This window comes from Chamaea fasciata, unplaced genomic scaffold (genome assembly GCF_029207755.1).
Source record: "Chamaea fasciata isolate MVZ Bird 193981 ecotype frontalis unplaced genomic scaffold, bChaFas1.0.hap1 SCAF_14, whole genome shotgun sequence".
NCBI classification, from domain to species: Eukaryota; Metazoa; Chordata; class Aves; order Passeriformes; family Sylviidae; genus Chamaea; species Chamaea fasciata.
This window is the reverse complement of record NW_027094099.1, coordinates 8,777,478-8,803,890: the sequence shown is the minus strand read 5'-3', so window position 1 is coordinate 8,803,890 and position 26,413 is coordinate 8,777,478. Positions and strand designations below refer to the sequence as shown.

At 42.7% G+C, this 26,413-nt stretch overlaps 1 protein-coding gene and 1 long non-coding RNA gene across 4 annotated transcripts in view; one reads left to right on the top strand and one right to left on the bottom strand.

The window, feature by feature from the left end:
• The window catches only part of TNFAIP8L3 (TNF alpha induced protein 8 like 3), a 43,757-nt gene extending 19,673 nt beyond the window's left edge, over positions 1-24,084 (top strand). Inside the window, exon 2 of the mRNA XM_066196477.1 lies at positions 21,078-24,084. Within this exon, the coding sequence (XP_066052574.1) occupies positions 21,078-21,640 (563 nt within the window). The 3' untranslated portion in view covers positions 21,641-24,084. The remainder of the gene's footprint in view (positions 1-21,077) is intronic.
• Positions 1,153-16,552, bottom strand: LOC136296969 (uncharacterized). 3 transcript variants are annotated; one of them, XR_010723042.1, is made up of 3 exons: positions 16,413-16,552; positions 8,288-8,372; positions 1,153-2,206 (listed from the first exon to the last, which is right to left on the bottom strand). It is a non-coding gene; the product is annotated as an uncharacterized lncRNA (long non-coding RNA). The 3 variants fall into 3 exon arrangements; XR_010723044.1 differs by having other exon boundaries at positions 8,312-8,372; XR_010723043.1 differs by lacking the exon at positions 16,413-16,552 and adding an exon at positions 8,659-9,436.
• Positions 24,085-26,413: the final 2,329 nt, after the last annotated feature.

The window sequence follows — 26,413 nt, the reverse complement described above, 5'->3', positions numbered from 1 at the left end:
GAGATGCAGACATGTGACAAACAGATTTGGCTTCCCAAATCCTCTGGCTGAAGCCCCTGGGTATGGCATGGGCAGCAGTAGCCACCAGCAGCATCTGAAGTGTCACAGCAGAAAGGGAGGAGCTGGCAGGACCTACAGACATTGGGCAAGGACTGCATTCCTGCATTCCCACTGGCAGGCTCTGGCACATCTCTGTGCTCCAGTGTTTCAGCTTTCAAAGGAAGCTTTTGGGAAAAGGCTGTGGAACAGCCACTCAGTTTCCACTTGACAGAAAGCAGCACTTCAGCCCCACTAACTGTAGATTCTTTTCAGAGAACAACCCTAGAAATGAATCAGTAAAAGGCACAGCACAAAATAGGCTGTTGTTTGAACTGTTTCAACTGCAGAATGCGCTTGTGTTGGGCTATTTCTGTCTTCCTCATCCAAGAATAATTTCCATCATTTTAGATCATTTTTCCAAGTTACACAAGCTGTTTTCATTTTCCAGAACTAATCGAGGAGAAACCTTTACTTAAATCTTGTAAATGATCATGGGTGAGTAGATGAACCTGTAACAGAGCTAAATAAATATGCCAGACACCCAAATGAGTTTGTTATCTACTCCAGAGCTCTGAAAAAAAATAAACAATTCTGATTAGATCTTTGAGTGGCAAACTTCCAATCCCAGCAATAAAGGCAGCCCTCTGTACTCTGGAGCTGACATATTTCTTCAACATAGAACAAAGTGAACTCTGCAGCAACGATGACTATAGCCAGCTATGGAAAGGAATAAGCACTCCCAAGGAATAAGCACTCAATAGTATACTGCAGTGTTTTCAGTGTTCTATTTAATTTTGCAGATTACGTAACGTTTTTTTCAGTTCAGAGTGCTTACAGTGAATTTAGGCTTATAAAGACTTCACTAGGTTTTCATAATTTCCTTTTTCTCAGACATTTTGGGAAAAGTTCATGGGCTGGTGTGGTTTGGGAATGTCCTCCAGATCTGAAGTCTGGGACTCAGCCTAGATAAAAAGAGGTAACTTTCTATAATATGCTTCACCCGGGAAATAAACCTGGGGAGAATTGGGGGATTTTTCCTCTATCAAGAGCTGGTACCAGTGCGATACCACACATGAGTAGTGGTGCATGGCCTCCCTGTAAACATCTGAGCTTCAGCCAATACAAGGAGGAAGGGGAGTACTTTAGGGCTTAGTGATTTGTTGTTGTTGTTGTTCAGCATTTTTCTTTTTAATTAATTTGTCCTTTATTTCCCAGCTAATAAATTAGACATCGTGGGCTTTCATCTGTCTCTTTGTATAACCTGCACTGCACAGGCACAGCCATGGAAGTCGATGCTTTCAGCTCTGCATTCTTTACTCAGGTTTTCTAACACAGTCGTTATCAAAGATTGAACATTACAAATATAAATAAGCCATCAGAAGTTACAGGCTTTGAAGCTTTGTATAACAGCTGGTTCTAAATAAAAGCAAGGACTGAGGCACCACCAGCAGCAGCACTTATATGGACAAGAAAGACACCTTTCATGTAGTGAGTACCTGCAGAGACTCTTACTGCTCACCAGCACATGAAAGGAGACCAAAGAGGAGACGTGTGAGACTTCATTGCACGAGGTTAATACACTGTCTCTTTGAATCATGAAAAAGCAGAAGCAAGAACACAGGACACTGAGAAGTTAAAAAACAAAAACAAAAACAAAAACACAAACAATTCAGCCTGATTTAATTGGAAAGCATCACTTGGCTGGCTTCTTTAGTAATTGCTGGAAGCCATCCCAACTCTATATATTTAGAAGTGATACAATTCAACTCGTAAATAATTTTTTAATAAGTGACAGTGCTCCCAAAGTATGTGATTTAACCCTTCAATGCATGTGAGAAATAGGGTTGTTCCTTTCATGCTTCAGACATTTAGAACATTTTATGATAACAATAATTTTTCTGTTGTATATTTTAGAAGTAGGATATCACAATAAATGCATTTGCTGTCCTATGAAATGACAAAGGCTTTGGACAGCGGGTAACAATAACAACTGAAATAATAATAATGTGCTGAAACAATTAGTATTACCAGCCCTATGGTGTCACAGAGATGAAATTATCCTTAGGGAGATCTACATAAGTATATGCAAAATTACATTTGATTAAAAGGCAGTCTTTGCGCTGCAAAATCTAGTGGTGCTGTCTTGTCATTGAGAATGAAAAAATTCCTGAAAAAAAAAAAAAAAGAATGTGTGTAACATATCTATGCATATATATATCTCTCTATATATAGCTATATCTATGTATAGGTATAGATATATATACATTTGCTGGGGTTTTTGGTTTGTTTTGATGGTTTTATTTGGGACTTTTTTCCAAAAGAACAGCAAGTCTACATGACCAAGGTCAGTATCAGCTCTCTTAGTCTGAATAGGAGCACTGAGCTGGATTCCTTATTGCATGGGGGAACAATTCACTTTTTCTGCCAAAATCGAGCTGAAAACCTGGGAGATTGACAGGAAATTACTAGGAATTTCAGAAAAAATACATGCACTTCCAACAGTATTTCAGCCAGCCAACATTTTCTGTCAAAATAGCTGAATAATTCCAGTTTATATGAATGCTAGAGACAGCCCATAACTTGTGATTTTCCCTGTTCTCAACTGCATAAGCAGATAAAGCCATAGTACTTGTCCTAAGTCTCATTAGATGCAGAGTGGTTATTGTTCTTCAGTTAACCTATTAAAAACGAATCTGATGAGGGGAGGCTCCCCCATTGGGTGTAGAACTGGACCAGTTTGCCAGTGCAGGTGGAACTGTGCTGGTGTTAGAGCAGAGGATTTAGCTTATTTTAAAGAAAAGCAAATCATTTCAGAGGCTGATTCTGTACCTTGGGACAGAGGATATAGGAAAGACCACAAATTATTTTTGATTCAGAGGTTATGTTTTTCTATGACTTCAGTGCAAATTTCAGCCATGCTCTGACTCATCTTTGGGATATTATTCAATATAGCTATTAAACATTAGATTGCATGAACAGGGTCACCTTAGAACTGGCAAAAATTTAGGCATATTTGGAAAGATATGAGGAAGGGGGAAAATCAATATTTTTAATTCAATTTCCCAGTAAGGTCTGCTCATTTAACTCAGAACATACCCTATAAAATGACAAAGCTATTTACATTAGTAAGTTTAAGCAGCGCTTGGCTGCGAAATCCCTGGCTGTTAAAGAAGCGTGTTTTCATTAGTTTCAACTGGCTTTGGGTTTAAAAAAAGTAACAAATAGTGCTGAAAATCAGCAAGGTGCCAAGGCTGGCAACAGGGAGTCCCCTGAGCCCGGAGCCATTCTAATCAGGGTACTGCTGAAAAGCTCTGTTCTTGGAGCTGTGCTCTGGCACTGGAGAATGAAACGTCTTTTCATTCACTTCTTCCCACTCCAGTGGGTTAGACAGGGCTGACTGAGGAGAAAAGGCTCCTTATGGCAGCTGATCAAAGGAGAAGGATTTTATATTTTTTTACTTATTTTTACGTGGGGGTGGCTTTGCTGGTGTTACCAACCCCGTGCAGTCTGTCATAGGACCTCAAAAGGGTGACTTTGTGCCACCAATACTTGGAGTGTTCAGTTCATTTCTGCACATCTCAATTAGGGAAAGCAGACCCAGCAGCTTTACTCTCTGGAGCTCATTCATGAGAGTGCTGCAATGTGACGTTGCGAACTCTGCAAGGAATCGGTGGAAACTCTTTTCATGGAATCTTTTAAAGGTCCCACGTAAAGCTTTGAAGATGAAAGTCCATTTTCCTTGTACAACAAAGAAAGGGGGAAAGATTGCACAAGCAGGACTGGAAGAACCGAGTGTGATTATAGTTGCCCATATTTAACCAAAATGCATTAACTAGCCTATGTGATAAAAATGACAGCCAAGAAATGACATAGAACTAAGACGTTCAGAGATCTTACAAATCATTAGAGTTCGGTGGAATTAGCCTATTGTATTTCAAAACTCCAGGGGCTTTAAAGCATCCACTGCACACATTTCTCAATTCCTATCTCTGAAGCTGTTTTTTTTTTTTCATTTACTACCTTACTGACCTATGCCTGTGGTCTTTTCACTTCTGAAGCAAATATAATGCTATTAAAAGTCACTCCTAAGTTTGGCCATTGACATAAATAAATTATATCCCCATACTCCAGATGATTTCTATTATTTTGTGGTGAGAAAAAAAAAAAGGAGGAATGAGGCAAGAGCAGACAGTAAGATTTCAGCTTGTTCTCTGAGAAGTTGTCATAGTGAAAAATAAACATAACTAAGAGAAATCAAAATATAGTCCTTCATTTGCTGATTCAGTCCCCAGTGAGGAGGACGAGAGCCTGAATATGAGACAGACATGGTCTTTAAATTCAGGGCATCAATTCAGACTAGAGCCACTATGCAATACAGGGTTATGCTCTGGTAGAGGTGGGAAATCAGAACAATAACACCAAATATCTGGTACAAAAACACATTCTGAGAAAAGTGATGAAGTGCACACAAAAATACATAATGGTTGATAGGGATATGTCCCCTTTAAATAGTGAGTTCCCCCGTAAAGAATTCCTAAATTCCTAAAAGAATTTCTTGAAGAAAAGAGGAACTTCTGGAGATTTAGTCAGTTTTGGGTGAGAAATGGTTGGAGTCAAACCCAAGCACATCATGGAAGAAGGGAGCTCTGTGTCATCATACATGACATCATCATTTTACGTGGCCAGTTTAGACCATTTCTTTCATGAAACTCTGAATATAGCAAAAGAATTCTATCTATGCCAAAAAAAAAAAAAAAGTAGAATGGAGTCCTAAATATTGCTTCTATGCAACCTTTGAGGTCTCCAGCTATTTCAGAGGCAGATCCCCATACAGCAAATGCTCCTCCATGAGGCAATATTTTTTCCACCTTTGTGAAGAAAAAAATGCAAGTGTTTTCTTTAAATATTTTGTTTTCTGTACCTTATCTGAGCTGATAACTTTTTCTTACCACAACATCTTATGGTAAGAAATATTTCCATTTTTGTAAATTTCTCTTTGGAAAGAAAGTGAAAGGGGAAAAGCTGCCTCCAAATGCATATTGTTTCATAGATTATAAAATAAAGACCTTTTATGGGTAAATCTAAAATAGGAAAGCAATTAAATTGTATTAGAAGAAGCCATTACAGGAATGCCCAAACTAAGACATCCAAGTGTACACTTTTAGAATATTGAAATATGCTACATTCTTTTTATAGTGTTGGACTGAGTGTTATTCTGGAATAAAGCAAATTGCTGTGCAATTGTCAAGCATCTCTAGAATTTTACAAACCATACCCATCAGATTGTTAACGAGATTGATCAGGTTCCATTTGACCAGTTTACAAAGCAATATCATTATTATAACCATCTTAATTAAGAAACTCAGGGTGCCCTGAATAAATCATGGCAAATCATCACATTTGCAGACTTGAGTTCAGAGCATTAATGGTCTCACTTAACCAAAAGGCACTGGATACAAATATCTCTTCAGCTGCTGTCTTAGGATGGATCCTTTGTGTGAGTTCCAAGAAGAAAATGCATCAGCCAGCCACGAGCATGAACATGGGAGCAGAACACACACAATGACAGCTGACTTGCTTGTTTTTACCCCACTCTTCCCATTTGTCAGAAATCTTGCAGTCTCCAACATGCTGCTTGTATTTATAGGCTATCTCTCTCTAGATAAGAGACAGAGTTCTGGGATCAGAAGTTTTACTTCTTTGATCAAAGCTTTCCACAAGCAATTTCAGTGTATATTAAAGTCAAATAAATGTCCAGTGAAGCAACATTACACTACCACCACTGGGTAATGAGAGCTCACACAGTGGGGAGTGAGTCTGAGAGGCTCGCTGGGGAGCCCATTTGCCATAAGAAAATGCAATTTTATCACAGACATATTTTGCACTGGTCGTTAAGCAAGCCAAAAGGGCAAAGCTTCTGCATGTGCTTTCTTTGTAAGCATGAGAGTATTTGATATTTGGGGGAAAAATATTGCAAAGCGGCAAACCATCTTCTGGCTTTAGGCTTGGAGAAAGGACAGACAGCTGAGTGATGGGGAAGTGCTGCTCCTGAAACAAACCTGGAGAGACCTGTGGGCAGGGAGGTACCAAGGCTGCCAGAAGCTGAAGAAATGCAGATGGGCAAAGGCAGATCTGAAGAGCTCTGTGCCAAAGGGATCTCAGCAACAGCATCAGGCCCAGAGGAAGAGAAGGGATTGCTGCAAAAGAAACTATTTGAATAGATTTGGGTGGGGAAAAGGAAAAAGAAAAAAAACTAAAAAAGAAAAGCAGGCCAGCTCTCCTTGGCAGCAAACCCAGCTCACTAAGGTGAGGCCCACTGGGTTAAATTGCTGCTCAGTTATTTGCCAAGGGAAGCTTCAGCTACACTGAAGTGTAGGGTTTAACAGCATGAGACTAGCAGCTCAGATTAGCATTGGTTAAAAGGAAATAAGAATAAACAAAAGGGCTCCTCTTCCAGACCTTTTCTGTTGAATGTACAATGTCTGATGTCTCTATGCAGAGGACTGCAAACATCCTCTCTTCTGGTTTAAAGCATCCTAGGAAACTTCATTAAATTAATAATGACTGTTAGTAAAAGTTAAACAATTATTTTAAAGTATCATTCAGCTTGATGATAGAGTTTATTGAAGTGCTCCTGCCAGCAGTTTATTCCCTATGAGCAATACCTACATTCAGATCACAAACATTGGATTATCACTCTAGGCTTTCTGGTGCAAACCCATAGTTTAATACTTATAACCAGAAATAATCTCAAGATTATTTTGGTTTATGAAATAATAGTAATGAACAACACATATACACTCATTCCTTTTTAAGGCTCCTGTCTCCATTTAAAAGCATAGAAATGTCTCATTTGATCAAAGGCTCTCTGCTTTCTGCTCATTCCTTGCGTACTCAGATGTGAGTGTCTCTGAGTTATGCTATGGCAACAGCAGGAGCACAAGCAGGAACTACAGAAAGACCTTGGTGCAGGAAAATCCAAACCCTACAAAAGCAGGAGCATAGGAATCTTATTTCTCAAGACAGGTGTCTGATGGGGGTTGTTAGACCCCCTCACTATAGGGAATTGCACCGATTATGAGAACTGGGCTCCAAGCAATCTGGCCCATCCCTGCCTGACAAAGTCCTCTCTGGGGATTGCCCACCTGCAGCAGTCCATGCCAGAACTGCTCAAACCCCTCTTCATGAAAGGAATTAACACTTTTCTTTGTTGTATAAAATGTTGAATGGGAAGCATAGGATCAGGCAAAATCCAGGTTTTTTCCTACAGGACTGATGAGAGCGAAGCAAGAAGTGGATTTTGTCACATTTCTTCAGGCAGAAAGAACACTGAAAACTCAGGCAGGACTAAGAAATGCAAGATTAATTCTCTAGGAAAGAAGGATTTACCAAGTGCTACAAAGCAGCAAGAGGAAAGTAAGCAGCGTTTTCCCTCAGGTGGCTGCTGGTCTAGGTGAGAAAGTTCCACAGGGTGTTCAGTCTTTGAATACCATGTCAATTCCAGGAGAGATAACATGGATCTAAACTCACCTTTGGAAACTTTCTAGGTCAGCCTCAAGAAGCTGCCAATGCTTAGAATGGCTCCAGAAGGAGAAGTAACAGACCAGTGCCTCTGCTTTTGCAGCAGGTACCGCAGATGCTCTAAAAATACATGCTGGAGATCAGGAAAGGGCCACATTGACCAAACTCCCTTCAGAAGTGTGAGTCGTTTGGGTGGGCTGAGTTTCTGCTGGTGAGCACAGCGTTCCCTGGGAGCCCTGGGACCGGCTGGTATTCCATCCCCAGCAGCCCCAGCCAAAGGCCGCAGCTCTGCTGGCAGCTGGGATGGTAATAGCCTGTGGGCTGTGCTGCATTTCCTTCTCTTAGCATCAGCCTGGGCCAGTTCTTGTGGAGACTCTCTCCAGAGGCTGATGTTGCTGCTGCAGTCAGAGGTTACATTTTGCATCGCCCCAGCTGGATGCTCTCAGTACATGTGTAGGCATCACCACAAATCAGCTCAGTGTGGGTGTACCCAGAGATTTCACAGAACTGAAACCATCAGGGATGACACATTCTGTTTATCTGTGTTTGTTGTTGAGGCTTGTCCTGTCAGGCTTTTCTGTAGGTAATGCAAAGGCAGTGATTTTTGGTTTTTCCTATGCAAATTCAATCCTGACTCCTTGGAGCTGCAGTGTTATATAATGAGGATACATGTGCATATATATATATATATATATAAACCCCCACACAACACATTGCTGTTACTCACATGCCTCAGAATAATAAAACAGACCTCCTAAGAACTGTCTTGACCATTTCAGTACTTTTCCAGCATCTTCTCCATTTCTGCTTTCCTGAAATAAAGAGTTGTACTCCAAGTGAACTTCAGCACCATGGGTGGTTACAGCCACTGCTGTTACAGTGTTATTAGAGACTGATGACAGCAAAGCATCCCTGCTATCAGTATTTCCCTCCTGGCATGATGTGCTTTGCAATATCTATACACACAATGAACAAGATAAAAGTACAAAACCAGATTATCTTCATTAGTGTTTATCCTCTGCAGGAGCTCTGCCTGTCAGGTTATTTATGCTGCGTGGGTCAATTATCTCACTGTGAAGGTGCTGATGCCATGCTTACCAATTTAGTTTAAACCCAACAAGGAAACCATCATCAGTAGTCAGGTTTGTCCTCTTCTTTTTTCCCAGTATAAATTCAGGATTTTTTTCTTTCATTGGTGTAAGACACTAAGACACTGTAAGTTTTGGCAGATAATATTCATGCAGATTTTGAACCAAGGCGGAACAGAATTGACCTACAATTCTACCTTCCTGAGTTTTCTGTCCTTCCAAAGGAAATAATCTTTCTTTTACTTGTACTGTAAGGCTCAGCTTTCATTAGCCTAGACTTAAGTTTTCCACAGTGGTCATTCCTTATGGCAGGATTGCACAGGGCAAGTTTAGAGAATACAGCAGGTGGTCTGGCTCATGTGGAATAGGTAGATATATTAACCTGTGTCTCTTTTTCCACAGGGATGGAATTCATCACATATTCGTTCCTAGTGTTTTTTGCATCTTGATCAGATGCTTGACCTGACACTGTAGACAAGCAGTGCAGAGCAGATCACCCAAAGGATGTATTAAAGTCCAAATCAGGCTTCATTTTAAAGGAAAACGCGGTTATAGATCACATCTGACGCATAAGGCAACGTGTTCCTATCAATAAATCCCAAATCAGATGCACAAAAACTTGTTAGAGATGAAGAATGTGATGAATCCCAGCTGCATTGACCAGCATTAATTTTTCCTTTGGTCAGGAGTTTTCCATTCAGAATCTGGGTTGGCCATCTCCCCAGAAACTAATCCTTCTCTAGGGACAGGGGAAAGAAGAAGAAAAAGGAAAAAAAAAGAAAAAAATAAAAAGGAAAATAAAGTTACTCAAGGATTCTACACAGCCTAATGTTCTGCAACTGTAAAAATGTCTTTTCTTTTGAATAACCAGGCAAACAGTAAAGCATTGTTCAAAACAATAAGTAAATGAAGTCTCTTCTAGTTTTGTTGTCCCCTTTGGGGAACAGCACTGAACAGCAAACTCTTCTTCTAAGTATTCACATCATCTGTCTTTTCAGTTTCAGCTTTGCTGTTGTTAACAAATACTTTTTGAGCACTTTCAGACAGAAAACAAGGCATTAGTTTCACCCTGCGTCAAGGATATTGACAGGTTGAGGTCAGATTTTCTTGTAAAGGTGTGCAGAGCTCCAGTGCTCATACGTGGGCAGCTGTTTCAGTATAGGACGAGCTTAATCTCCTCTCTGTTGAAGAAAACTACAAGGAAAAGGAATTTACTCTTTGCTTGTCAGCAAGGAGAAGCCAATGACATTTAAAAATAAATTTTCTCTTTTAAACTTGTAACACCACTAGTTCATTTATAACTATAACGTTGAACTAACTGACTATAGGTGGATTCTGCAAAGTCCTGGTGGTTATGATCAAACAGCAAGCAGGGTTTGTTTCAGCAAGGCCACAATGGGATTGTCTGTTAGAAGTCTGTAAGGAAATTGTAAAAAAAAAAACACCACCACTAGAAACTTCAAATGAGTTAAAAGAAACCAGAGCAGGCATCATTTGGAAACTGATGCTATCAGCAGCTCTTGCTCAGAAAGGAAGGGCACCCTTAGGTCTTTTATTAACTTTCACAAGCAGCATTCCCATCTGGTATTGTGCTGGGCTCATAAAGCTGCAGCACCATCAACAACTAATTGGGGCTGGATGGAACAAAACTGCTTCAAGCAGCAGTGAACCCCTCACTGCCATTCTGGAGCTGGGATCTGCACCTGAAATCTGCTGCAAGTGCAAGAGTTCAGCACCTGGCTCAGAAATGCTGCTGCTGTCCCACCCTGCAGTGGGACACAGCCCTGGGGCAGAGGGAGCAAGGGATGCTCTGGGAGGCACGAGGAGGGTCACTGGCAGTGGGAGCCATGAATTAATCCAGAGCATTTTCTTTACCCCAAATGACTTCACAAGTTGCAGCAACTCTTCCAGATTTGTTTTATGTCCTTTTTTACCTCCTGCACATTCTCAGAATAGGAACTAAAATTTTGGACTGCAGTCAGTGATAAATTAGATGCCTTTACAAATGCAGTCCTCTGCATTCGTGGAGGGAGTGAAAACCATTATAAATACAGTGACAACTGCACCCACATACCTTGTAAGTAATGATTCTGTGACATAGACAGAATAACTAAGGCAAGGGTTCAGAAAATTATTTCTTTAGTAACAGACATACACACCTGCGGAGCCTTTTCTAGCAATAGTTTTGGGTTGGAGTTTTGAGTGGGATTTTCTGTTTGGTTAAGGGCTTCTGTTTGTTTTGTTCAGGGGGAGGTTGGGGTTTGGGGTTTTTGTTGGGGTTATTTTGTTTAATCTGCTAAGGAACATCAGTCCATAGGATAAGGGTCACTTGAAGTTCCCTTATGCCCCTACCAGGCTCTCATGTTGAAGCAGGTTTGACATCCTTTGTTTGATTGGTGACACTCACAGTCCTACCCTTCCAGCTGTGAGATGACCACAGCTGTGCCTCCCTGTGCACTGTCAAAAAGCAGCTCCAAGTGGGTTATAACCTGTAAGCCCCATCTTCCAGAGCTGTGAGCACTAATCAGCATCTTCAAAATATTTTTTTAATTGACTCCCCCAAAACACACACACAGAGAATAAAAATTAGTCAATAAATAGTCTATGCAAAAGGTTAAGGAAACCTTCTTTCATTAATAGTTTTAAACATGTTGTGATCAGTCTACAGTGTCTGCTCCTGACTTAGGAGAGTGAGTTGCTGTCAGACATTTCTTGCCATTATTGTCCTCTTCACCTTCCCCTCATTTGACTTTGTTCTCTGGTATAAACAGAGTTTGGAAGCATGACTGGAATTAAATGTGGAAATCAACAGCTCCTCTGGTGTTTTTATTTAGGGACCGACTGTATGTTTTTCCAGCTGCACCTGATGTCTGGCATTGGTTTATTCCCCTTCCATCCATCACCTTCTTAATTCAAAACCAAGTGGTCAAGCAACCAAGTACCAAATTAGGAAAACAATAGCACACAGTGTCCATAAAAAAGTATCTCCTTCTTTTGCCAGATACACAGATGCCATTAACTGATTCCAAGCTTCAACAGCCTGTCTTTCCCCCGCACTCCCCTGCCCTTGTTAGGTGTTACTCAGCCCAGCACTCACACTTTGTCTGTGCACTCGAAGCACTGCAAGCAGAGAAGACACAGTGCTGTTGTCAGGGGTTTTGCCTGTTTTTAAGCCCAAGACAAAACCCACCCAACAGGAGTGAATTACAGTTGTGTTTCTCTTGTCTGGGATAGCTCTGCAGGGACAGAGCTGCTGCCCCACCCTCTCCCTCTGGACATGGCAGAGCTCAGCTCACACAGCCACTTGGTCAGCAGCAGCTGGACACCTGCTGCAGCTGCATCCTAGTGTGGGTTCTTTGGAGTTCGTTCACCTTGACCTGGTTTAGCAGAAATACTTCCCCCTTCCCATTTTCTTTCAGGCTCACGTTAAGCTACAGAGAAATGCCATCTCAGTTTCACAGCATCTTCGGACCAGCCACCCTTGGGGTCCCAATTGCTTGCTTTCTCATGGAAGTTTGTACATCCCTAGAGCACAGACATGGTTACTTTTCATGTCATTCTTAATATATTAGAGTCAAAAATAGAATTATTCTGTGTAGAAGGCAAGGACGTTTTATCTCCGGAGAAAGAGCGGTGTAGTGCAACAGCAAGCAATTTGAAGGCACAAAAATAAACCCTCAAAATTTTCTTCCTGAGAGGATGAGAAATGTGTAGGGAAAAAAATAGAAATTGGTGAAGCAGTGCCCAAAAGCCTGTTTTTTAGCTGCACTTTAACTATTTAAAGCACACAGATTGCACGGAGGCCTTGTTTAATATTTAGGGCTGATATTGACGGGCCTTGCTTTACTAACAGCATATTATTTTGTTCCTACTGGGAACAAGCAGCTCCTGCATGCTAAAGAGACTTCTTTGGAAGGAATAGAAAGCATTTGAGCTGCAGAAGCACAGGGAAATGTGACCCTCCCGTTAACCAGGAGTGGTGCCTGTGGTAACTGCCAAGCACCAAGCCCACAAAAGCACAGATGCCTCCACAGCCTTCCTCTCTCCCTCACCCTGCCAGAGGAGAGGATAAAAGAATACATGAAAACCATACACAGCCTGATCAAGGATTCAAGTCATTCATGAAACTGGACTGAAAGCACCCAAGACCTGTGCAAGTGTCACGATGTTCAAACAGCTCTTCAAGTGTTTGCTCAGAACAACTCTACCAGTTTGGAACCACTGCAAGCAAGTTCTACAGATCATTGACAAAGAGAAGCTGCTACAATAATTGCATCTGGATAAAACAGGACAGCTGCAAGACCTTCAAAGGTTTCACATGGCTTTTAAGTCTCTGTGACAAACGATACTTTGGCAAGAAAATCCTTTTTTTCCTGGGTAACTGTTACTTTAGTGTGGAAGAACATGATGGTTGAATCCTTTCAAAGAAGCCTACAAGCCTTCATTCCTTAACAAGATAATTGTTTATCATTCATTATATGCCTGATATTCCCCAAGAGCCTCTGTCCCTTCTAAGCAATAAACAACCCCTTAGCACACACCAAAGAACTCATTATGATCCTGTTGTGAAAATTACATGGCCAGACATTTAAACAAGCATAATTTTCCTATAGAGATAATAATTATTTGACTAATTGGGTATTTTTGCCACACAGTCCCCATGATAGCTTCTTTTTTCCCTGCTGTGTCTTCTAGAAAGGACAGTGTAATAAATGTGGTAATCGTGGAAAAGGCAAAGGACATGAAACACGAAATGTTTCAGAGACTGAAGTTAAATTCTTCAATAGTTCCTGCCCAGGATTTTCTGTGGAGCCTGCATTGGGGGTGGGGGGGGAACCAAAAAAAAAAAAAAAACCCACCTTAAGACAATTCGAAGGCAAAAAACTCCTGGCCAATTAAAGATGTCCCTGAGTGCCAGCAAGGCATGGGCTGCTGGGGTTGGTCAATTATCCATGCTTAAATACGATCTGGCTGTACTGTTTTGGGTATGCCACCATGCCTCTTTGGTCAAAAGAAGCCTTTTAGAGTAAAACTAGCATTTTAAAAAAACCCCACATTAAATAGCCGTAAACACCTGTCTCAAAATACACGAACAGGTCCTTGCAAAGGGTAGTAACCAATCTTCCCTTGTCAAAACTCTGCTGACAGTGGGGAACCTTTCTGTCTGGCAGTGTCAGGCAGAGCTAAGCAAGCTTTTTCTGGGATAGGGGTGTTCACTCTCTTCAGTGTATTTTGCCATGAACATAAACTGACATCAAAAGACTTTAAACCTGTTTATAAAAAACAGTGGTCAGTTTATCAAAACCTCTTTTAGTTATACAGTAAAGCTTAGAAACCCAAACACCCCAGTGTTTTACTGTCATTCCTGGCAGACAGACTTTAACTCCTGAGCAGTTCACTTAAGAGCAGAGCCTTCCTCACACTCTGTACCTCAGGGTGCTGTGCAAGCTCCGTAAGCATCACTTACACTCATTGCCAGCTGCCAGGAGCTAACCAGATGTGTTTGCTGCCTTGGTAGAGCTTCCCCCTGTGCCACGAAATACAAGGTGCAAAGTTGAAAATGAACTCTTGAAAGTCACCCCACAAAGATACCATTCTGGGAGCTGCACCCTGGTTTAGGCTTTGGTTCTGATTTACGTTATCAGGTTAATGAAATTAAAAGCTTTAGTGGCCACTTTCAGAGAGGTGTCTGCTGCTTGCATGTGCCCAGCTGGTCCCTGGCAGGCTGGACCAGGGCTGGGTCCTGACCAAAGCAGCTGCTGCCTGGTCTGGCCCTTTGGTTTGTGGGACACAATGGCAGAGATGATCCTTACTGAGCCCCTCTGGCAGGGAGTGGTTTCCTCTCCCACAAGCTGGATGTGAGTTTGCAGGATATGACCAAGCGTAATGTCTCATTTGTAATGTCACGTAGCAGCCATACAAAATCCCAGCGTGATGTCAGCTGTGCCATATATTCAAGGGAGTGCCTGGGAGGGTTTCCACCCTGTGAGCCAGGCTCAGCTCTGGGACAGTGCTGTCATCCACACAGCACTTGCCAGCTACTGCTTTCAGACCCAGGAGAGGAGCACGGCAGTGCAGATCAGTTTCCAGCCAGCTACCAGGGGCAGCAGGAGCAAAACTCAGCCAGACCTTTTTTTGGCAAGCCCATCAGAGCTGATGGAAACTGCAGCTGAGCTCCTCTCCCCTGGCCAGGCTCCTGGAGGCATTACCCAGAGGAGAGCAGTTTCGCTCTGCACTGCTCTTCTTCTCTTTACAGAAGGGGCCCCCCAGCCTTCCACCACCTCCTCCAGGTATTGAAAGACAACTCCAGTAGGCAGCAACAATACAGTACTGGAAAAGTAAATGCCAGATACAAGTCAGCAACCGAAATAAGACTATCCATTGGAATCTCCAGTCCCCAGGTTCCCAGACAGAGCTTTTTTTGTGGCATAGTTGCTGTTCATCTAAAGCACTAAAAGGAAAAACAGTCTTCTTTTCCATTCAGTCATATTTCCTCCGCACAGGGCTGTTGCTGCCATTGCCAGCATGTCCAAGTTCTGCTTTCAGACGTTTGGGTACTGGTACATTCTCCCAGGATCATATAATTATCAGTCTGTAACCTACTGTTCCACTGCGGATATGAGCAACCCTTTTATGCTCACAGTAACAATTTAGAAGTGTTAAAGTTTGAGCACTGGGCCCCTGGTGCCTACACGTGTTTAAATTGGCCCTCCCTGAAAGCTGATGTATTCCATCTGCTCTACTGGATTTCTTGGCTTAAAGTTACTGGAAACACTGAATGTTTTTTCTGCAGTGATCCTGTAGCTGTCCAAGAGTAATACACACACTCAGATCTCGTGCCTGGGCTGCTTAGGACTAAAACACTACAGGACAAGTGGCTTTACTGGACCTTTTTGCTGTCTGCTTTTAAAGCTACTTTGAAATCCAAAGTCCTGCAGTTCAGATTTCTAATCAGTCCTGTAACATGCAAGTGAGACTTGATGGATAAATAAAACATACACATTTGCAGCTCATTTCCTCTAACATTTTCCTGAATGATGGAAATTAAGCAACTAGATTTTTTTCTATTTATGTCAAGAAAAGGAGCCATTACAGGCAAATCTTTAGGTTATAAAGAAACAAGCTGCAACAAGCTGCAACACAGCAAATTATCAACACCAGCAGCAAGGCTGGATTAACCATTCAGATATCCACTTCAAGAGCTTTACAATCCAACTGCCTCGTGGCCATTCCCAGATTCTCCAGGCTGAGTGGCAAGTATGTCAGTAAGTTAAAGTACACAGGTGCATTCAAATTGGGTCACACAAGTCATTAAAACAGCACTTTGCTACAGCAATGTTCACAACCCAGCTATCTCAGACTGTGGCAGACTCTGAGGGCGTGCCTGACCCTTGGCTTGGTCCATCTCCCACAAGCCTGAGCAACTGTTAGCAGCTGGAGGGATGCCCACGTTTGCAGCAGCACTGCTGACTCCTTAAAGCCTGTCTTTTGCTGCAGAAGCTGTGCTGCATTTTAAAAGTGAAGATTCAGGGGTATTAAAAATATTTCAGCCTCTTCATCAGCTTTACTTTCTTATGCATTTCCATCTTGTTCAGTTAAGACTCAGCCCCTTGCTTGCTTCCAGTACAGCTGGGGGACAGATGCAGGGGACCTTTTCTGGTTTCCATCACCTCCCATTCCTGCCAAGCTGAGGGAACCCTCTTCAGACCTGCAGCCTCTTCATGATTTTAGCTCAGACCTTTAATTCAAAACAGCTCCACTCACCTCTCCAGGATGCTCTCAAGCCTACTCAGTAGGTCCACCACGTGCATTCCTTGGCTGGAAAACACAACCTCCTCACCTGCTGGGAGCTGGAGTTACACTCAGTGAAGTGGAATTTCAGGCAAAGGCTCCATGTGTGTCTCACTTTGGAGCAGGTGAAGCCAATGGCTGAGGTAGCTGATCACCCAGGACAAGCTGCAGCAGGCACTGGGGTAACAGCTCCCAGTATCAGGTGAAATTCCAGCCAGCCTGCTGATACAATTAAAAAGGCACTGGACAATGTCCACAAAACCCTTCAGATCAACTCCTCCTCTCTCCATTTTTGTGGTTAAGCCCCACTCCCTCCAGAGTTCACTTCAACTCAACTTTCAGCCATTAGCCAGGGGAGAAAATACCCTGGCTGCAAAATGGTATTACGGCTTTGACTAAGTGGCTAACTGGGAGGGAAATGGATTCATTGCTCAGGAGGCTGGTTTCCATATCCTCATAATTGCTTCCAGCAAATGTTGACCATTCTCCCTCCTCACCATAGTGGGAGCATCTTCTGGTTGACTGGATTTGCCATGTTTTGTACAGAGCGGCTGAATGCGGATTTACATAAAAATAGCATTGCTGAGCATTTCATTCTGACCATTTTGTACTTGGTACAGCCATCTGCAATCAAAATATTTGGAGAATATTACAGATGTTCTTGCATTTTGGTCTCAAAAACTCCTAAAATATAAAACTCTTACATCCGCTCGCTGGAGTTGCCAAACTTTTTCTGCACTTCTGTTATTAAGCAACTCTGTTATTAAGCAATCGTGTTATTAAGTTTAGGGATGTGAGGCATCTTTGTCATGCTCAGCACTGCGTGCCAGGAGCTGGGTGGTCACGGGTGGGGAGGGGTGTCCTGCCCTGACCACGGCACTCCCCGGGCACAGGGAGCCTCTCCCCAATCCTGCCCAGGGCTGGGAACTCAGCACCCCTCCATGGGCACCACAGGGGGAAACACAGGGCTGGGGAGCTGCACTTCCACAGGGATGGACGATTGCTGTGGCATCAACCCCATCACAGGGAGCTTTTAAAACAGCTTTTATCATACACAGCTCTCTAGATGACACAGAGAAGGTGAAAACAGATCTGAAGCAGAACTGGCCCTTTCTTTTGTAAAAACTAAGATGTCAGATTTTCTATAATGGAAGATAATCGCTACCCAACAAAGCAGTACGCTTTGAGGGTGGTTTTTCATTTTTAGCCTTGGTGAAATGTTCCTGAAAGCTAATAGCATCTATAATGTCGTTGCTGATTTGTTTTGCTGTATGAAAGAAAGCAGAAAATAGAATTGCTGTATGTAGGAGGTGAAGATGTGTTTTGTGTAGTGAGCAACGTGCTGCAGTAAGAAAAGGCTGCCACGGTAAACATGCTGTCCCCACGAAAGCCTGAATGTAATCATGTGGCTAACCACTTGTGATCCTTGAAAGGCAAGGCGTCACCTGGGTGTCTGAGCACAGTGTGATTTTGGAGGCAGGAATCCAAACAATCCAAACAGCTTCTCTCGCTCTCCAGCACACGCTGCTGCTAAGCTGCACACACCCTGAATCAAAGCAAAGCCGAGCTCAGCCCTTTGTGAGGAGCCCCCCCGCCGCTGTCTGGAGGCACAAGTGGGCTGATGGCTGCTGTCTGCCTCCTCCCCATCCCACAGACATTGTCTGAGCCCAGCAGCAGGAGCTGAGGCAGTGCAGGCAGAGCTGAGGCTCTGCAGAGTGCCCATCCCAGGGCCCAGGCCGGCAGCCTGCTGGGGCAGGTGGAATGCTGCCCTTCGCCTCCTCCTGAGCCTGTCTGCAGTTTCCTGACAGGGTGGAGGGACCATGGCAGCGGCTGAAGCTTCTGTATTTAACAGACACCACAGTACACAACAATCTGTGTCCCGCCAGGCTCTGCCCGTGCACTCTGGAACCTCTTTGGCCTGCTACAGCTGACTGGGATGGAGCACACGGCAGCCACCGTGGGGAAACTCACTACCAGCTCCTACAGAGCGTGCAGTGCAGAGAGCAGCCCCGGGAGCCAGGGGAAAGGAGCACGAGGGATTTGGGACTGCCTGGTTTCTGGGGGCTGGCGTGGCTGGGGGGCTGCAGATGCCATGGAAGGATAGGATGGAGAGGCAAGAGCACAAAGTGGGGAGGGAGCCACAGCAGCAATGCAATAACACATTTCTTTGGTTTGCTCTTAGAAAGATGAGGAGGAGCTCAGTCTCATGCTGTTGAATAGTAGATCCCGCACTTGGGGCTCTCCATGGAAAAGCATTCCAGCCTCAACATTCTGTTAAACTTGGCCTGATGGTTTCCAGCTGTGCTGCCCCTTTCACAGCCTGCAGCTTTCACCGGGAGCTGTGGGATCATTGTCTGAGCGACCAAACCCGGGGGTGTCTCAGCAAAGAGACCCGTGTTTGTAGGTCACACTGCTTAGTTTTGTGGATAAAGAGACAGGACTTTGGCCACACAGACATATATCACACTTGTTTTTTCTGTGCTGGACAACCCTCCCTTCTGAAAAGTTCATTAGAAGCTTTTATGTGGTAATTCAGCATCCAGCCTTGTCTCAGAGATCACCCAGGTGGAGGGCAGCTGCATGTGTCTGTATTTAAGGTGCTGGTGGCTCTGCTGGTCCCAGAGCCCCCCAGTGTGTGTGATGGGGATGGGATGTTTTGCTCACCCCAACTGCTAGCTTTGCTTCGAGCCACAGAATTGCAGCAGCTCTGCTGAGCTGTCCCTGCAGCAGGGCCAGGCATGACAGGATTCACCTGGGCTCTCACCTGGGCAAAGGAACACGAGACTGAAGTGGCATGAACTTCAATAAAATTAATATTCTAAATATCTACTGCAATTATTTTCAGTTTTTGATCGAACCAGGTACTGATCAACTACATCCACTTGATTAATAGCAAGCAGTTACTACAGAAACAGACACTAACAATCTACCATTTCAGTGTGTCAAATGCACATAATTGCTCATCACGGATACTATTTATATACCCACGTACTGCTAAGTGAAAGAATGCTTTCATCCTGGTTTTATCATTTCTAGATTAAATCACAGTTTTTCCTATTTCCTCCAGACAGCAGCTCAGCCCCACAATTTTCTCTCCAAATGACAGGCAATTCTTTTAAGCACATTGAATTATTTTTTCCAGGTGGTGGTTCAGTTGAAATTAAATGTTACTCTTTAACATTGCTCAGCAGTACAGCTGTGGCACACAAAGATGACAACTTTAGTATTCCAGCCAACTTGAAAATCAGGATTAAAAAGAGGACTCTAAATTCAGTGTTACTTACTCCAAGTGAGCACTGGCAGCCAGCACCCCTTTTTCCTGGCATGAGCGTGTAAGGAGCACAGGGGAAGTGACAACACTCATGTGCTGAAGGCTGGAAAGGGCCTTGGAGCTCACCCCACCAGCTTCAAGACTCATTCAGGCTCCACAATCAAATAAGTACTGGAAGATTTGATTTTTATTGTCATCTTTAATCTCTTAGTGGTTTGATTTCCCAGCAGCTGGTGAAGGACATGGTTACCTCCATGCCCCTGGGAGCAGCCAAGGCTCTGGTGTCCCAGTGAGCGGAGCGAGGTCCCCAGCTGGCAGAGACACACAGGCACCTCCTTTGCAGGAGCACAGACTGAGGGGAGATGTGAGGGAAAGGCAAGGAAGATGTCTGGGAGCGGAGGCCACTCTACCATCACTCCGAGCTCACTGGCTGTCCTTCCCAGACACACACCCTCATCAGCACCTGGCTGCAATGATAGTGTCCTTTGATCCAACAGAGGCTTTGCTGCCCCAGAATTAACCTGGATAATTATTTCAAATCCATATTTCCTTTGCTTTTTCCACAGAGGGTCAGTTAGAAGCCAACATTACTGTGAAGAAGAGAGGAAGGTTGAATTAATCTCGACCAAGAATTACAGAAGCTCATGGGATAAAGCCCAGCAGTAGCCATGTGTTCAGGTGCTCTGCTGAGTGAAACGTGCAGATATGAGTAAAAGATAAAAAATCCAAAGTATTTGTTTGATAAATATAGAGCAAATAGCTCAGATTTTTGTCTGGCAGGAACCACATGCACTGAAGCACCAACATTTTATAAAAGTCGTATTCTATAATTTTGCAAATTGGTAACAAAAGGGGAAGGCATTGATACTAGAGATTAAGGCAAAATAGATCCGTGCTTGTGAATCTGCTTAGCCTAACCATGGAGCAACAGTGCCTCCCAATGATCAGAGTGTAACTCTGGAGGTTCATATATTGCTTGTCACTATCTCCTTTTGAAGTCTCTGATACTTCATGTATTATTTCAACCACAACATCTCATCCGATCTCTCTGCCAAGAAAGCTTTCATACTGAACCACAAAATTAAAAGACTTTCACAGAATCAGCATATAGATCCCCTGCCAGAATATTCTGTTCTTTATTTGCAAGCAAAAGCCCTCAGTGACAGTGAGACCTGAAACATGAATGTGTGGAACCTCAAGGATACCTGGCAATAGTGTGTTGGGAATGTTCCTGCAGCTGTGACTGTTCTGGTCAGTGACACGTGCGAGGTCTCAGTTAAGCATGCAGGCACTACTTGTCTTAACTGATTGCAAAAATAATTCACCAAAAAAAATTAACATCTCCCCATTTTTCTATCCCAAACCAGGTCCTGATTATTTCAGCTCCAAGAATCTTGCACTGCAAGCTCAGAAAAAGATCCTGAGTAAAATGGCCACCAAAACCATGGCTAACATGCTAATCGATGACACAAGCAGTGAAATCTTCGATGAGCTATACAAAGTAACGAAGGAACACACCAGAAACAAAAAGGAAGCCCATAAAATCATGAAAGACCTGATCAAAGTGGCAATAAAAATCGGGATCCTCTATCGAAATAATCAGTTCAACCAGGAAGAGCTGGAGATCGTAGACAAGTTCAGGAAGAAGCTGAACCAAACTGCCATGACAATTGTCAGCTTCTACGAGGTGGAGTACACTTTTGACAGGAATGTGCTCGCAGAACTGCTGAACGAGTGCAAGGACCTGGTGCACGAACTGGTGGGGCGGCACCTGACTGCGCGGTCCCACGGGCGCATCAACCACGTCTTCAACCACTTCGCGGACGTGGAGTTCCTGTCCGCCCTCTACAGCCTGGATGGGGATTGCCGGCCCTACCTCAAAAAGATCTGCAACGGCATCAACAAACTGCTCGATGAGAAGGTTCTTTGAAACTGCGCTCAGAGGCAAAAAACCAACCAAAAACTTCTCTCTAGAACTGGCCACCCTTCCTAAGCCATGGTAGGCAAGCAAGCTTCCTTCCCATCAGTCTTACTGCAGTCCCCAGCAGGGCCCAGAAGGTGCTCACCAGGCTCATGATGAAGTGGAGAACTTAAATCAGAAAGCTATGGATTTTTATGTTTTGCTCAGATAATTCAGTCTTTTTCAAGGAGCTGAAGTGAACAAGGCTGCTGATGTGTATTGTTCAGACACAGACTGCTATTCACCATGATCTCGCTAGCTTTGTGTTCAAGGCTGAACATGTGAACAGAAAGTAAACTCAGATGCATGGCTATGTAAAAATAGACAGATGAAGGCAAGAGCAGTGCATGGAATTTACCCCCCAAGGCCCTTGGTGCGTATATTTTTATTATTTCCACTCTAACTGAAAAAGATTTGACAGAAAGTAGGGCTGTAATGGATTAGGTTCACTCCTTTCAAATGGATCAGAAATCAATATAAGAAAACATCTCTGATTTTACATGGAATATAAACCTAAAAAGAGTAACAAATCATACAAACAGAAGCAGAAGAAAATCTAAAGATCTGCTCTATGAAGAAACAGATTCATCAGTTTAGTTTTATACGTGCTAACAACAGAAAGAAGGTTTCATTTTAATTTGAAAAGCAGCTCAGTGGTTCAAGCTCAAAGATAGGTGAAGTAGTACAGCAGTTCCCCCACTCTCAGGGCTTGTGTATTGGATAACATCAGGTGAGTTCAGACTGAAGGTTGTGCTGCTCTTACTCTTCTGCCTGACAGAACAAAATCCTCTTCGTGAAGATTTTGAAATGGCCCTTGTGAGGAGCAGCACGCCTGAGACACCAACATTTACACCCCTGATCCTGAAAATATTCAGCCTTTTGGTTTAATGTACCCATGACATTTGTGCCTACAGTAAATCAGAGGTGGGATACAAAGGAACCCCATCCACTATTCGTGCAGTGCCTCCAAGCGTAGCATATCCACAGTAGTCAAAAGAGAACAGCCTTAGTGACTCTGGTGAGTTTCTGGAGTGAGTTTTCGTTCAGAATGTTTTCAGTGAATTTTCTGGGGTTTTTTGAAAAAAAATATAGTGATGTCTTCAAGCAGAAATCATTTTGCCAAGAAAGAGTGGGCTTTGTACAGTCGTGGTTGGACACAGGGAGTGAGAAGCAGAGTGGATGCTCTGGCTGCCACTTGCAGAGCCTGGGTAGGTGCAGACTGATCCAGAGTGAAAAACACATGTTCAGAAATCTCTCCTCTCCTTGTCCTCTCCATCTTATCCTCCAGACTCATCTCTATTTCCTGACACTACAGTTTCAGGAACCCTGTCCTTTCAGCTGACACAGAGAGCAGACAGTGCCATCATCTGGGGGTAATACCTTCCATATCATGTATGCTATGATAGAGAGATGCATGTGTCTGAAAGTTGACAAAGACAAGAAAACATATTTGAAAGCCATTTCTCTCTATGAGAAGTTTACATGTTGATCACTCATTACTTTAGGATAAGAAAAAAATGTTTCTCATTTAAATAAATTCTTGAATACTATGGTATAGAGAAAAAACTGTTCAAAATTCTTATCCTTCTGCCTTTCCTCACCCCAGAGTAACTACATTTTATGTCTTGCAACAACAGTTTTTACTGTCATACCTTTATACAGTTGAGAATACACATACCCAGGTCATGTACTCACTTGGGTTGTCCTAGATGAATTTTTACCTGTTCCCAGGAGAACTCATTTGAAGCACAGTAAAAATGAGACATTGGCAGAACAGTTTTTATGGCGTAAATTTCCCCCATGTATTTCCTTTGACCATTAAAAGTAGATTTAGTCACAATGAAGATGGAGAACTCCTTTGCAACAACAGAAATATAACAGCAACATTTGGGGTTGCAAGTTCAGCCAGTTGCAGAGCCATATTTACCTGCATCATTACCTGCATTTCTTCCAGGCATGTACTTGTCAACTGATGCTTTTGAACAGTATTTCTTGTATCAAACGCTCCTGTCCCAGTGCATATGTCAGATTTTGTGTGTTTCATTTGTGGCAAACAAATTTAAATTCTTCTTTTAAAGCCAGAAAAAGATTATTCAACATTCAAGATGTCTAAAGGAAAGGGATATCCTGTATTTGTGACTTTTTGTGTGTTTCAAGTATCAATATTCAGATTCTGGTATTCTAAACACACCAGCTGAACATCTGTTGTTTTATTTAAAAATAATCTGAGTAGCCTTAAGGAAAGATATGTTTTCAAGTATTTCTCATACTTGCATATCCTGTATATTCATTGTTTACTTTTGTACTTGTAGCTTGGTATGTAACAACATTGCAAAAATATGGGCAATGTTCAGGTCACCTTAAATATATTATGTATTATCACACTTGTGGATTAAAATCTGTGATTACTGCCCTTTTTGTTTCCTTTTGATTTATTTATCCTACCACCTCTGTTGTATCACAAGCACAAATCAGCAGCAAAAGAGCAGATACAACAAGCCAGAATCTCACTCTTCCAAGGACCTTCTTGCACATTTTCCATCATATATTCAACCCAGTTTAGCTTGATGTGGTTAAAAGTAGATGGAACACACATTCCTGACAGATTTCACAGCCCTGTCCTAAACATGGGGATGCTGGAACCTACCAGAACGTTTTAACAGCAAGCATTTATTCTCCTGTCCTGATTTCCAGAAAAGGCAAACTGTTTTGGCTGAAAGAGCTCAGGATTTGCAAACAACTCACATGGCAATTATACTGAAAGCAATGAAATACTGGCACAAAGAGAAACTTGACAACTACCTTAAAATCAAAATTTAAAGCAATCTCCTTAAGTGGTGCTTTGAGCCTTCCTGCTGGTAAAACATTGCTGTCAGATTAATTTTATGAATCACATCATGGCAGGACACAATATTCTTTGCTTCATCACTGCCAACTTCATTACATAAAGACAAGAATGTTAATGTGCAAGAAACTCTCATGGGAGTGACCACTTCTGACATGTTAATGATACGGTGCCTGTGCCACAGAGCTGCACATCATACTGAACATGGGATCTGATTTGTGCTAGAGAAACCTTCTCAGAGACATGGACAGAAATAGCTGGCCCTGAAGAGAACCAAGCAGTAAAGCACAATTAAGTTTCACCACAGCAACAGAAATGCAAAAAAGCAAGTTTTAACTGGATGACTTAAGTAGGTCTATTTTTGCTTTTACATAAATCAGTGCCAAAAAAAGACCATGCAGAGTCTTACCCACATAGAAAAAAATAATACAGCTTTTTATGCTGAAAAACTACTGGTGGGATTCCACAGGAGAGAAACATTTTTCTGGTATTTAGAAACCATCATTTATGGTTTCTAAATGGTGTCATTTATGAGCTACTCGAAAGTACAGGAAACCCTCAAGACAGTGCCATCCATTACACAAATTTACTCTTTTGGGTCCTTAGAGAATGAGGAGGATTTGGGAATACTTAGGATAAAGTAATATAATCCAACAGCTTTAGTCTGTAGCTAAGAAAACATCCTGCCTCACACTGCCCTGTTGTACTTCCTCCAGTTTTCCTACCAAAGTGTTTGTTTCAGTAAAAATACCTGAAAATACTTGAGGTAAGGAGGCAGAAGCTGACAAAACAGTTGAAATACTGATCCAATACAATCACTTTCCTGTTGACTCCCAATTGTCCAGAACTCACAGGGCACATAGCAGTAGAACAGTGAGGCCTCCTGGTACCTACGTGTTGGTCCAGTCTCTGTTAACCTGCCAGTTCAGCAGTCAGCATAGACTGACAGGCCTCTGGCTGCCTCCTGAACCAACTCCTTCATGCAAACTCTCTTCCTTCTAGCCTGCTTCTTTCCCTTCCTGGAAAACAGGTTCATCCTTCAAGATCAACCAAGCCACAATGAAAATTCTAACACTATGGAAGATTAGGATACTCAGGACAGAATTTTCAATACTGAGCTAGATGGAATAATATTCCTTTGTAGAGTTACCTCTGCAGCTCTGTTTCTGAGACAACTGGAGACAATCAAGATCAGGATTGTCAGCACTGAAACACTGAGGTTCTCCAGGGCCTGAGCTCCCCACCTCAGCCAGGACTCCTGTTACACAGCAGCAGCTTTGTTGCCCCCAACAGCCTGGTGGGCTCAGCTCAGGGCTGCAACCACCTTCAGTTCAGCCAACGTCACACTTCCCAAGCTCCCAACTCTACAGCAATGGCTTATGTTTGAACTTCAAAATACGCTATTCCTGTCAGCTGTGAATAACAAGAGATACTGAAATCTCCTGTGACGCCTAAAAACAAAATCACACTCTGGCACTATTCAAAAAAAAAAAAAAGGACTGGATAATGTGAGCGGGCACACAGTGCTGCTTAAGAAGTGTAGTCCTTCACTGTTTTGACATCTTCAACTGAGAAACAGGACATTCAGATTATTAATGGATTCAAGACTTCTGTGATGTTACACTCTTCATCACTGTTCAGATGCAAAGAGAAACAACTTAAATAGAAACTAGTTCTCAATATGCATAAACATGGCTACATGTGATGGAAAAGAACACTTAACAAGTATCAAACTAATTTTTTAAATAAAACTGGATTTTATTAAACTGCAAGAAATGAAAATATGGTGATAGATTCAGAACAGTATCTGTTGGGCAATCCAAAAATAAAGACTGACACAGGTACAATGCCCTGCAAACTCCTTTAAGTGATGTTACCATAAAGCAATTAGAATCAGA